This window comes from Artibeus jamaicensis, unplaced genomic scaffold (assembly GCF_021234435.1).
Source record: "Artibeus jamaicensis isolate MK-2021 breed Jamaican fruit bat unplaced genomic scaffold, CSHL_Jam_final contig_233, whole genome shotgun sequence".
NCBI lineage: Eukaryota > Metazoa > Chordata > Mammalia > Chiroptera > Phyllostomidae > Artibeus > Artibeus jamaicensis.
Window position 1 is genome coordinate 22,068,970 of NW_026521486.1, and position 13,045 is coordinate 22,082,014.

Consider the following 13,045-nt stretch of genomic DNA (forward strand, 5'->3'; position numbering starts at 1 on the left):
AAAATTAATTTATTACTTTTTATTTGAAAGTATAAAGAGAAGAATATAGTCAACAAAATGATTTACAAAGTTTAAAACAGCATAGAGTTCCAGGACTGTCTCGGGTGTGGAGGCAGTCAAGTTCCCCAGTGCTCATTCCTTCCCACTGCTCCAGTCCGAGTTAGAGTTCGAAGACCGATAAGAGAGAACCAGCTCATTCCACTCCCTCTATTCTCTCCACTTTGCTCATTTAGAAACACGGTCACCAGAGTTTACACTATGTATTTTAGGCTGCACCTAGTTATTTTTCATGAGGTTCAGTAAAAAATCCCTTTGTTTTATTCCAGATTCATTATTGGAGGAAGTGGAGAGTGTAACTTTATTTTTAAGAATGGCGTAAGTAGTGTCAATTGTGTGACACCAAAAAAAAAAGCAGCAGAAAAGGCATTTGTCCCTAGATAAAGAGATTCCCCATACAAAAAATAAAGTAATTAAAGAAAATCTACCTTTTGTGTATTATGAATTAAGATAGATACATATTGTCCTTTTCCATCAAACATATGTTTGAAGTTTACTGAAAATTTCTAATTGATTTGAAAAATGATTCAAGTACATAACTAAAAAGCCAAGAAACCCGAGATTTTAATGTTCCTAGTATGAGGACAGAGACTTCCATCTGCTTTGTTAATGAATATCTCTCAGGCATGCAGAACAATGTCCAGCACATGTTAGATACTCTATAGATGGTAAAGAACCAAGAGATGAATGTGTGCATATATGTTTTTACAACTTATACTAGACCACATCAGCTGGTGCACCAAGCCTATGGGTTAATGGTGCTCTTGATCATAACTGATAATAAATCAGCATGCCTCGGTGGAACAGATTGGAGGGTAAAAAGACGGAGGAAAAGATACCTCTACTTATCCAAAATTCAGTTAAGTCTGTCTAAAGGAGATAAAGAAGATGAAACATGAGTGAGCATTAATGATCTACTCAGCCTTGAGTGGGTATGTAACTTATTTAGGATTTGGAAAGGAAGCCTTAGAGGAAATATTCAGAGATTAATTAGGGTTTTTTTGTTTGTTTTTTACATCATGATCAAAATGGTAAATTTGGCTTTATTAAAATGAAATATTTTTACCATTGCACATAAACTATGAAGAAAATGAAAAGTTAAGCCACAGGCTAAAAGACATTCGTAAAACATATGTAGGATGAGGTATTTGCATCTAGAATACATAATGAACTCTTACAATGCAATAAGAGACCAATGGCAATTAAAAATGGGCAAAGTATTAAACAAACATTTCATCAAATAAAATATCAACATGACAAATAAGGGAATAAAAGATGCTTAACTCAATTAGTCATTAGAGGAATATAAACTAAAACCATATGAGAGGTCAACATACCTCTATTAGAAAAGAGTCTAACAAAGTGCTGTAGAGTTGTGGAGTATCCGAAACTTTACACATATTGCTGATGGGAACTGGAAATCCTACACCCATTTTGGAAACAAGTTTGGCAGTGCATATATATACCTTATGATGCAAAACTCCCATTTCTGAAAATTTATCCAAGAAAAGTAAAACATATGCTCATGGAAAGACCTGTTATAAAATGTGCAAGGCAGGTTCATAATAGTCAAACACAGAAAATAGAAGTCTATCATCAGATGATTGGTAGATAATATGTGATATAAATACAAATCAGAATACCACTCAGCGAGAAAATAAAATGCACTTGTAGTTATATGCACAACTTGGATGAATCTCAGAAGTATTATTAAAAGTGAAATTAGCCAGACAAAAATTAGCCATTTTGTTCCATTAATATGAAGTTCTAGGAAAGACAAAACTATATTGACATAAAACCAATTAATGCTTGCCAAGGTCCAGGTAAGATATAATGTTTTACACATACAGAACAACTTGTAGCTCTTAGATATGTGTTATATGAGAAATCTTTAAGACACATTGTTTTTTTAAAAAGTATCAAGTAATGTGCATTATATGTTAACATTTGTATAATAAAAATATATGCACCCATATGCAGGCATATATATATATATGCCAAAATATATATGATGATATATATATTCCTTTAAAATTCATAGAGCTTGAAGCTAGAACACAAATTAAGGTTCACATTTTCTGTGTTTAAATATTCACGTTTATAGCCCTGGCTGCTATGGCTCAGCAGTTGAGTGTCAGCCTGTGAATCAAAGTGTCGCCAGTTCCATTCCCAGTCAGGGAACATGCCTGGGTAGCAGGTCGGGTTCCCAGTAGGGGGCATGTGAGAGGCAACTGCACATTGATATTTATCTCCCTCTCTTTCTCTCTCCCTTCCCCTCTCTAAAATATAAATAAATAAAATCTTCAAAAAATAAATGAATATTCACATTTGTAATGAAAGCTAACATAATTTTATATTCTACCCTACTCTGAAAAATACAATTCCATAACCATGACATTAAAAATATGTAAAAAGAGGACTTTCGCCAAGATGGAAGCGTAGGTGGAAACACCTTGCATCCACGCACAACCAAATCTAAAAACAGCAAAGTTTTAACAACAATAAACTCAACCAAACCACACAGAAAATCGACAATACGGAATCTGAAAACAACGAAATGCTCAGCTAAACTGGTAAGAGGGGCGAAGCCAGCAGCGGAGTGGTTGGCCAAAAAGATCCCCGACTGGGGTGGTGTGCAAGCAGCCGAAGGCGCGGATCCCAGGTGTGGGCTAGATACGGGCAGACACAGGGAAGAGGCACGGCTGGCTGTCTGTGGTCGGTCGAGCATTTGCACGCAGATTAACCAGTGAAGAGGCGAGCATTGAGACCTCATGGTGCAGAGCAGCAGGCTCGCACATTTCCACTCAGATAAACAGGTGGGGGTGAGTGGAGAGGACCGCCATTGCTCGCTCTCTGACTTTGGCCCCAGGGCGTGGGTGGCCCTGCCCTGGTAAACAACTAAGGCTCCGCTTGTCCTACGTAACAGGCACAAACAGATAAAAACATGGCTCAAGAACAACTCAGAGCCCCAGAGCTGATAAATCTAAGTGATGAAGAAATAGCCAAACTTTCAGATGCACAGTTCAAAACACCGGTGATCAGGATCCTCACAGAACTGGTTGATTTTAGTCACAAATTAGAGGAACGCATGAAGGCTAAACTACTTGAAATGAATGGAAATGCACAGGAAACCAATAGTAATGGAAAGGAGACTGGGACTCAAATCAAGAGAGTAGACCAGATGGAAGGAAAAAATGACCAAACAAAAAAGAATGAAGAAATAAGAATTCAAAAAAATGAGGAGAGGCTTAGGAACCTCCAGGACATCTTTAAACGTTCCAACATTCGAATTATAGGGGTACCAGAAGGGGAAGAGGAACAGTCATGAGTAGAAACCTTATTTGAACAAATAGTAAAAGAGAACTTCCCCATTCTGGCAAAGAAAATAGACTTCCAGGAAATCCAGGAAGCTCAGAGAGTCCCAAAGAAGTTGGACCCAAGAAGGAACACACCAAGGCACATCATCATTACATTAGCCAAGATTAAAATGAAGGAGAGAATCCTAGAAGCAGCAAGAGCTAAGGGGACAGTCACCTACAAAGGAGTTCCCATCAGACTGTCAGCAGATTTCTCAAAAGAGACCTTACAGGCAAGAAGGGGCTGGAAAGAAGTATTCCAAGTCATGAAAACCAAAGACCTACAACCAAGATTGCTCTGTCCAGCAAAGTTTTCATTTAGAATGGAAGGACAGATAAAGTGCTTCTCAGATAAGGTCAATTCAAGAAGTTCATCATCACCAAGCCCTTATTATATGAAATGTTAAAGGGACTTACCTAAGAAAAAGAAGATAAAAAAGATGAACAGTGAAAGGACAGCAAACTCACAGTTATTAACAACCACACCTAAAACAAAAGCAAATTAAGAGGACAGCTAGATCAGCAGTGAACCATAGAAACGAAGATCATGTGGAGGATTAGCAACAGGGGAGTGGGAGAAGCAGAAGGGGGAGAAGGTACAGAAAATAAGTAGCATAGACAGTAGATAGAAAATAGGGGGAGGGTAAGAATAGTAGGGGAAATACAGAATCTAAAGAATTTGAGACACGTGTTCATGAACTAAAGGGGGGGAGTGATGGGGGATGTATGTGCAGGGTGGAGGGGAATGGAGGGGGGAAATAGAACAATTGTAATAGCATAATCAATAAAAAATAATAATTACATTGAAAAAATATGTAAAAACAGCATAGGACTGGTGAAGGGAGATGTCTTATTTCTATTTTTTTGTATTAAGTGGAAATCAAGATGTTTCTTGTATAAAAAAAGAATTAGACTTTAAGTGTGCTGTTTAAAATTATAGACGTAACCATTGAGAAAACATATATATGTCTATATATAAGTTGTACTGATGGATAAGAAGGGTTGGTGTTTCCACTCATCCTCAGTTATCATTAAGGAATTTAACAATTACTATATAAAGACTAATATAAATGTATTGTTATTTTATTAATCACTAGAAAAACTAAGAATAACATGACTTCAGTCTTTTTTAATATATTTTATTGATTATGCTATTACAGTTGTCCCATTTTTGCTCCCTTCATTACCCTCCACCCTGCACCACCTTCCCAACTGCACCCTTCCCCATGTAGTTCATGTCCATGGGTCATACATATTAGTTCTTTGGCTTCCACATTTCCTAAACTATTCTTAACCTCCCCCTGTCTATTTTCTACCTTCCATTTATGCTACTTATTCCCTCTACATTTTAACCCATTCTTTTCTCTCCTGATCCCTACTGATAACCCTCCATGTGATCTCCATTTCCGTGAATCTGTTCCTATTCTAGTTGTTCGCTTAGTTCATTATTATTTTTGTTTTTCTAGGTTCTGTTGCTGGTAGTTGTGAGTTTGTTATCATTTGACTGTTTGTATTTTTATATTCTTTTTCTTAGATAAGTCCCTTTAACATTTCATATAATAAGGACTTGGCGATGATGATCTCTTTAATTTGGCTTTAGCTGGGAAGTACTTTATCTGCCCTTCCATTCTAAATGATAGCTTTGCTGGATAGAGTAATCTTGGATGTAGGTCCTTGCCTTTTATGACTTCAAATACTTCTTTCCAGACCCTTCTTGCCTGCCATGTTTCTTTTGACAAATCAGCTGACAGTCTTATGGGAACTCCTTTGTGGGTAACTATTTTTTTCTCTTGCTGCTTTTAAGATTCCTTATCTTTAATTTTGGATAATGTAATTATGTGCCTTGGTGTATGTTTCCTTGTGTACAATTTCTTTGAGACTCTCTGAGCTTCCTGGACTTCCCAGAAATCTATTTCTATTACCAGATTAGGGTAAGTTCTCCTTCATTATTTTTTCAAATAAGTTTTCAATTTCTTTCTCCTTCTCTTCTTGTTCTGACACTCCTATGATACTGATATTGGAATGTTTAAAGTTGTCCCAGAGGTTCCAAAGCCTCTCCTCATTTTTTTGAATTATTGTTTCTTCATTCTGTTCTGGTTAACTGTTTATTTCTTCTTTCTGGTTTAAACCATTGATATGAGTCCCGTTTCCTTCTCCTTACTGTTGGTTCCCTGTACATTTTACTTTCCTTTACTTTTCATAGACTTCACTTTTTCCTCTATTTCTCAACCAGTCTCAACCAATTCTGTGAGCATCCTAATTACCAGTGTTTTGAACTCTGCATCTGATAGGTTGGCTATCTTCATCACTTAATTGTATTTTTTTCTAGAACTTTGATCTTTCATTTGGGCCATATTTTTTGTCTTTGGGCCATAGTAAGGTGTGGAGCCTTAGGTATTCGCTAGGGTAGGGCAACCCATGTTATTGCATTGTGGTGCTGTATGTGGGGGACAGGTCCAAGAGGGAACATTGCCCCTTGCTCAGCTTTTGGCTGGCTTCCAGTCACTTCCCCCACTTCCCACAAGCAAACTGTGCCCTTCTGGTGCTGATTCCCAAGGGTGGGGGTGGTTTTGTGTATGTTCCAGGACCCTGTGGGTCTTTCCAATAAACTTTCCTGTGAGGCTGGGAGTCTCTCCCACCACTGCAACCCCAACAGGTTTTCTCAGTCAGAGGTTTTGAGGCTTTATTTCCCCATGCTGGAATCCTATGTTGCTCAGTCTGTCTCACTCCCCTGCTGTTCCTCCCAGTTTATCCACATGTTCTGTCCACCAGCCGCTGCCTTGCTGCAAGTTCTTTGTGCCCTGGCTGCTCACTTCTGCCCCCTCCTACTGGTTTGAATGTTTCTTCTTTAATTTCTTGTCAGACTTCCATACAGTTCGATTTTCTGTCAGTTCTAGTTATTCCTTATTTTTAAATTTGTTGTCCTTCTTTTGGTTGTGTGAGGAAGCACAGTGTACCTACCTACACCTCTGTCTTGGCTAGAAGTCACATTATGTCAGTCTCCATTCTATTTTTTATTGTTTATTTTATTTTAAACGCATTTTATTTCATTGACAATTCCTTGAAACAAAATTTTTTTAAAAAGCAAATCAAATTGCAAGCTTTTAGATACATTATCAGTTAATAAAATACAGTCTTACTGTTGGTGCATTTTGTGTTGTAAAAAGTTGGTAGAGTTCTATTCCAGTATGAGCCCAACCCAGATAGCATTCCATCAGATTGTCTACTAACCAATAATAAAGCACTGAGCAAAATACCTACAAAATCAGCCAAGAAAAACCACAAGTAGTTTAAACACATTTAAATTCAACAGGTAGGAGTAAAAGCAAAATTACACGTAAAAACATTACTGAAGAGAAAATAATGTATTTATGAAGTTCTGATATATATATTAAATCAATACTTATTGAGAAACTGGAATGTAGAAAATATCCTAAACATCTTTGTTTCTGAACATGCCATAACTATTCTTCTGTGAAGTTAGAGTGGGGAGTCTGATTTGATATTATTTCAGAAAGTGAAGTGGACCAAATAACCCATATTTTAAAAGTGTAACCAAGTAATTCACAGCATTTTGACGAGTAACCATGTGGTAGGAATACAATGTTAGTATTCAATTGCCTCTGTCAGGCTTGGGGAAAAAAACCCCAGCAACAACAAAAACAGTAATTGCAATGCAAAATGCAAGGTGATTTAATAGATGTGTATGAGAAATTATCAGGGAGCCTGAGGGGGAGAAAAGTTTCTAAAGTTTACTGAAGACCTACAGAGCTCTTTCTGTTTCCAGTGTACATTCTATGTCATCTCATTTAAGAGCCTTCGGAATAGAATGGGAAAGTTATGTATTTCTGCAAGAGCGATGAAGAATATTCAATAAATAGAATTCATGTAACCTTCCAGAAGTTAAAAACACTAGCAAATTATAGATCCAAGATTAGAATCAGGTCATCTGATTGCAAAAGTGGCTCTTTCCAACAATCCACAAGGCATGTACCAACCACACTGAAGGTATCCAGGCCTTCACCATGATTGAGCAACACTTAGGGGATGTTCTCTATGCCTCGTATATAATTTTACAGAAATAAATGGATGGATGGCTCTGCACACACAGCAAGCACAAAATCTGCACAGATTTTTGGTTGTCAGATTTGGGCATGTTTATCTATATTCAAATACAGAGAGAAATTCTGACTCTCATCAGGAAGTGATAAAGTGTTCCTGATTATGTGGATAGACAGACAGGCAGGCAAGCAGATGGAGATACATTTGACATAAACACCAGGCGTCATCATTCTAAGCATTTTCCATGTAGTGTTTATTTGATCATTGTAACATTCCTACAAGGGAAGGACAGTTTTGCTTTCAATATTACAGGAAAAATAAACTGAGCAGCAGAGAGTTTAGGCAACTTTCTGAATGTCACACAAGTAATAAATGCATTTGAGCCTGTACAGAGTCAATATGTGTATATACAATTATTATTTTTAATGATTTGTGCATAGGTTTTCTATAAAAATGAGAAAGGACATAATTCCACAAAAATAACATGGAGTTCTACCATGTGGTAGCACTCAATATGCCATGTGACATGTTTTTCTTGTTTGAGCAAAATAAAAATATTTTGCTGATTTCGTGATGCTCTTTTTATGGGTGAGTCAATTTTTCTTTCCCTTCCCTAAACGAACAAGTCTATCTAGTTATCTCCTATCAAAACAAGTGTGAGTTTGCTCATTCTCTTTCTTGTTTATCACATTTGGTGTGATTGTCCCAGACCTACGTGACAGTCGGCATGACAGTAAGTTTCACTAGCTGAGTGAGAATAAAGGAAAAAAATTTAAAAAACAAAAGACAGGACAGCTTAAGAATAACCAGAGACATTGAAATTAAGAACAAACTGACAGTAACTAGAGGGGAGGTGGGAGGTGATAATGGGGAAAGGGAAAAGGGTTTTCAGGGACATCTATAAAGGCACATGGACAAAACCAAAGGGGGGTGGGATCAAGGGTGGGAAGTGGGGATGGCTGGGTTGGGGCAGAGGGAGGGGTGGCAGGGGGGAATGGAGACAACTGTACTTGAACAACAATTTTAAAAGTTTTTTAAAAAGAATTCTGGCTGACTTATTTACTTACAGAGGAAAACTACAAAAGTAAGTGAGGCAGGGGAAGCATTTCTGTAAAGCAATAAAAGATTTAGGAGAAATGTAGAGTATTGTATCTACAAAGCGAGGGCATGAGCTTGTGCATATGAAGACATTTGGTGTAAATTTTATGGTATGTGTATTCTATCCCAATATGAGTGTTTTTTCATGTACTTTTATAGAAAAGAAAGAAGCTGGTGGCCACGGTTTTGTCCCGTCCTGTAATGAAGAAGGTTTTCCCCGTCTCGGCCTGCCCAGCCCAAGGATGGGTAGAAATAGCTAACACCTGGCAGACACGAATAAAGATATATCTAAATAATCGAGCACATGCCCTCTCTTGCAGAATTTTTGGAGCAAGATGGAGAGTACAAGCATTAGCTGTTGCCGGAGGCTGTGGTGATTCTGTGGTGTCACAGGAAAAGTAGTTTAGAGACACTGGCAAAGAGGAGGTCAGCGATAGTGGCAAGATTCGAGTGAGAAGTGGCAAGAGACACTACACTCTCGCAGAGGCAGAGAGCAGGCCAGCTACGGGTCCTTGCTAAGACTGCATATATTTCCTTGGGTTTGGGGGAAGGAGAAGGCTTTCTTTCCAACTATCCAATCTCCTTCTTGGCCTGTCCTGGGTCTGTGCTGGTGCCTTCCCTCTCTCCGATCTGTTTCCCCGACTTTCCCAGGTTAGTGTCCACTTGCTTTTCATGGTCCGGTTTTGGCTCCTACTGCTCTTGCCTCGTAGTTCTGAGTCATCTTTCTGGGCTTCTACTGTGCATGCGCTCAGCGGGAAGTATTTTAGGTAACTTTCTTTCTCTCCCAGATAATACGGAGCAGCAATTTGCGTTACCCCCTGGGTGGCCGTAAGGTTATCTTTCCTGGCAAGTTGACGAAGTAGGATCTAGTCCAGAGCAATGGGTGAGTCTGAAACTACTGCTTCTCAACGTTATCAGGCCTTGTCTGCTCCCTTCTCCGTGGTGAATAACTGACTGCCTGCTCTGACATTACCGTTTCATTATCTGTGATATTTATTTCCCTTATTTCATTGTTCTGATTAGATACATGACATCGTATACCTTTGAAAAATCTATTTTCTTTCATCTTAGTTTGTAAATGTTTTAGTTTACTGGAACTGCCACCAGAAAGCGTGACAAACCGGGGAGCTTGAACATGGATTGTTTGTTGTGTCACAGTTCTGGAAGCCAGATGTCTGCAACCGAGGTGTTCGTAAGACTGGCTCCTTGTGAGAGCTGTTAGGAAAGGAAGGGTCGGGTCCAGCCACTGTCCTTGGCTTGCAGGTGGTTGTCATCCTGTCGATGTGACATTTCGGCCTGCATGCAAGTCTGTCATCAAAATTTTCCCTTTTTAACCATCATTTAAACATTTAAAAAATGATAGTTAATATGCAATATACAATATTATGTTACTTTCAGGTATACAACATACGGATTCAACATTTATATGCCTTATGAAGTGATCACCGCAACAAGTCTAGTAGCCATCTGTCACCATACATAGTTATTATGATGTTATTGATGCTATTCCCTGTGCTATACTTTATTATTTTATAACTGGAGGTTTGTACTTCTTAATCTCCCTCCTTTTTGACATCCAACCCCCACCCTTTGAGAAACCATCAGAAATATTTAAAGATTGGGGTAATTACTTACTGAGATACATAAATACCTCATCATTATGTCGTTGAAAGGAACAAAATTCTGCCACTCTGAAGCTGCTTTTGGGGATATTGATTTTAAGCTACTTATTAAGAAACAAAAGTCTCAGAAAGAAGCTTTGACACTCCTTATCTTCCTGCCAAAGAGATTCAGACAGAGAAACCTACTTCACAAAGGAGAGCTTAGGATGTCATTTTAGCCTAATTTCAATTAATCATAGTAAACAAGATGGCTTCTCACAGGTGCCTATTAGCTTCATCCCCACCCATGTCTCGTCGTTTCTGAGTTTCCTAGGAAGGATTTTCTTGCCTTGTGCAACTGCTTTTCCTTAACTACTTATAAATTGTCCATATTCACTTCTGATATCTAATAATTCACTTCCCTTTCTCCTCCTCATTAGACATTATCCAAAATGTCTTATATACCTAATGTTGCCCCACCATCTAGTGCTACCTCATTAATAGACTTAAAAAGTAAAACCACATGATTATTCAATAAATGTATACAAAGTATTTGGTAACATTCACTGTCTATCTAAGATCAACTCTCTTAGGAAACTAAGAACAAGAGAATACATCCCTAACTTGCTAAGGTTATGTGTTAAATTTGTACAGCATTTTTATGTTGCTTAATAATGAAGTTTTTTAAATTATATTTTATTAATTAGGCCATTAAAGTTGTTTTAATTTTCTCCCCTTGCCCCCCTCCTCCTAGTACTCCCCACTCCCTCAGGCAATTCCCACACTATTGTTCATGTACATGGATCATGCTTATAAGTCCTTTGGCTACTCCATTTCCTAAACTATAGTTTACATCCCCATGGCTATTCTGTAGCTATGTGTACTTCTAATCCCCTCACCTCTTCACCCACTCCTTTACACCCCCTTCCATCTGGCAGCCATCAAAATGCTCTCCATGTCCATGATTCTGTCTCTGTTCTTCTTGTTTGCTTAATTTGATTTTTAGATTCAATTGTTGATAGATATGTATATATTTCCATTTTATTGTTTATAATTTTGATTTTCTTCTTTTTCTTAAATTCATCCCTTTAACATTTTATATAATAATGGTTTGGTGATGATGAAATCCTTTAGTTTTTTTCTTGTCTGGGAAGCTCTTTATCTGCCCTTCAATTCTAAATGATAGCTTTGCTGGTTAGAGCTATCGTAGCTGTAGGTCTTTGCTTTTCATGACTTTGAGTATTTCTTGCCAATCCCTTCTAGCCTGCAAGTCTCATTTGAGAAATCAGGTGACAATCTTACAGGAATTCCCTTGTGGATAACTAGCTTCTTTTTTCTTGCTACCTTTAATATTCATTCTTTATCTTTAAACTTTGGAATTTTAATTATGATGTGTCTTGGACTGAGACTCTTTGTATCCATCTTGTTTGGGACTCTCTGTGCTTCCTGGATTTGTATATCTGTTTCTTTCACCAAATAAGGGAATTTTTTTCATTACTTTTTCAAATAGATTTCCTATTTTTTCCTCTTTGTCTTCTCCTTCTGGCAGCCCTATGATGCTAATGTTGGACCTCTTGAAGTAGTCCCAGAGGCTGCTTATACTATCCTCACTTTTTGGTTCCTTTTTTCCTCTTATTGTTCCGATTGGCTGTTTTTTTGTTTTCTTATGTTCCAAATCCTTGATTTGATTCTCGGCTTCATCCACTCTACTGTTGTTTTCCTATGAATTGTTCTTTCAATTAGTGCATCCTTTGTTTCTGATTGGATCTTTTTGATGCTGCTAAGGTCCTCACTAAGTTTCTTGAGGATCCTTCTAAACAGTGCTTTGAACTCTGGCTCTGATAAATTTCTTATCTCCATTTTTTTTCTTCTTTTTTGGAGCTTTGAGCTGTTCTTTCATTTGGGCCATGTTTTTTTTGTCTCATTTTGGCAGACTGCCTGTGTTTGTTTTTATGTATTAGATAGAGCTGTGATGACTCCTTGTCTTGGTAACATGGTCTAATGTAGCAGGTGTCCTGTAGGGTCCAGTGACACAGCCCCTCCTATCACCCAAGCTGGGTACTTGAGGTGTGCCCTTAGTGTGGGCTGAGTACACCTTTCTCTTATAGTTGAGCCTTGGTTGCTATTGGAAGATCAATGGGAGGGATTTACCCAGGATAGTCAGATGTAATGATCAGATGTGACCACTGACCACCACCCTCTGCCCTCCATGGAAAATCAGCTGTGCAGGGGCAGGGTGATGGTACTCTGATGTGGTCTGTAGCTCTTCACTCGGTGCACAGGCCCTGGGTTTTCTCTGGTGGTGTGGGCCAAGGTCAGCCCCAACCTTTGTTTTGCCTGGGGCCACTCTGCATGAGCTGTAAATCAATCTGAGATGGTTGCTACTTGTGCTGGACTTGGAGATACCCAGGTGAAGCCAAGCTGTGAATCTAGTCTGCCTGCTGCTAGTGCCATGCCTGGGGCTACTTAGCAAAAGGTATGGAGGCCGGCAGCTCATTGGTACTGGCTGTTGCTTGCTTGAGAGGATTTAAGAAGTTGTGAAGTATGAGTCAAGACCAGCCATTCATATGGATAAGCCACTGTTAAAAGCTGTAAATTGGGTAGAATGGAGCCTCAGGGGATCTCCCAGGCAGGGCAAACAGTGTTAGCCAGGTTGATGGAGTCTCAGATATGGCACCAACCTGCTGGCTCTGTAGCTCTGTGGGGTGAGGAGGGTTCGGAGAAGGGACAATGGCCTGTTTTTCTTGTCTGGGAGAAAGCTGTCCTGCAGCTCTTGCCTTGATGCCAGACACATCTGTTCCTCTCTGTATGCCACTCATGCCAAGCTGCTACCCCAGTGCTGAAGCTCAATGGCAGGGAGACTGAGCAAGT

At 38.8% G+C, this 13,045-nt stretch overlaps 1 protein-coding gene across 3 annotated transcripts in view; it reads left to right on the forward strand.

Annotated features, from left to right (window-relative positions):
• LOC119065736 (C-type lectin domain family 2 member A-like) overlaps window positions 1-13,045 on the forward strand; it is a 38,259-nt gene that overhangs the window by 16,360 nt on the left and 8,854 nt on the right. For all 3 annotated transcript variants that reach the window (XM_053662011.1, XM_053662010.1, XM_037167879.2), the window contains exon 2: window positions 9,362-9,456. In XM_053662011.1, the coding sequence (XP_053517986.1) occupies window positions 9,453-9,456 (4 nt within the window). In that variant the 5' untranslated portion in view covers window positions 9,362-9,452. The remainder of the gene's footprint in view (window positions 1-9,361; window positions 9,457-13,045) is intronic.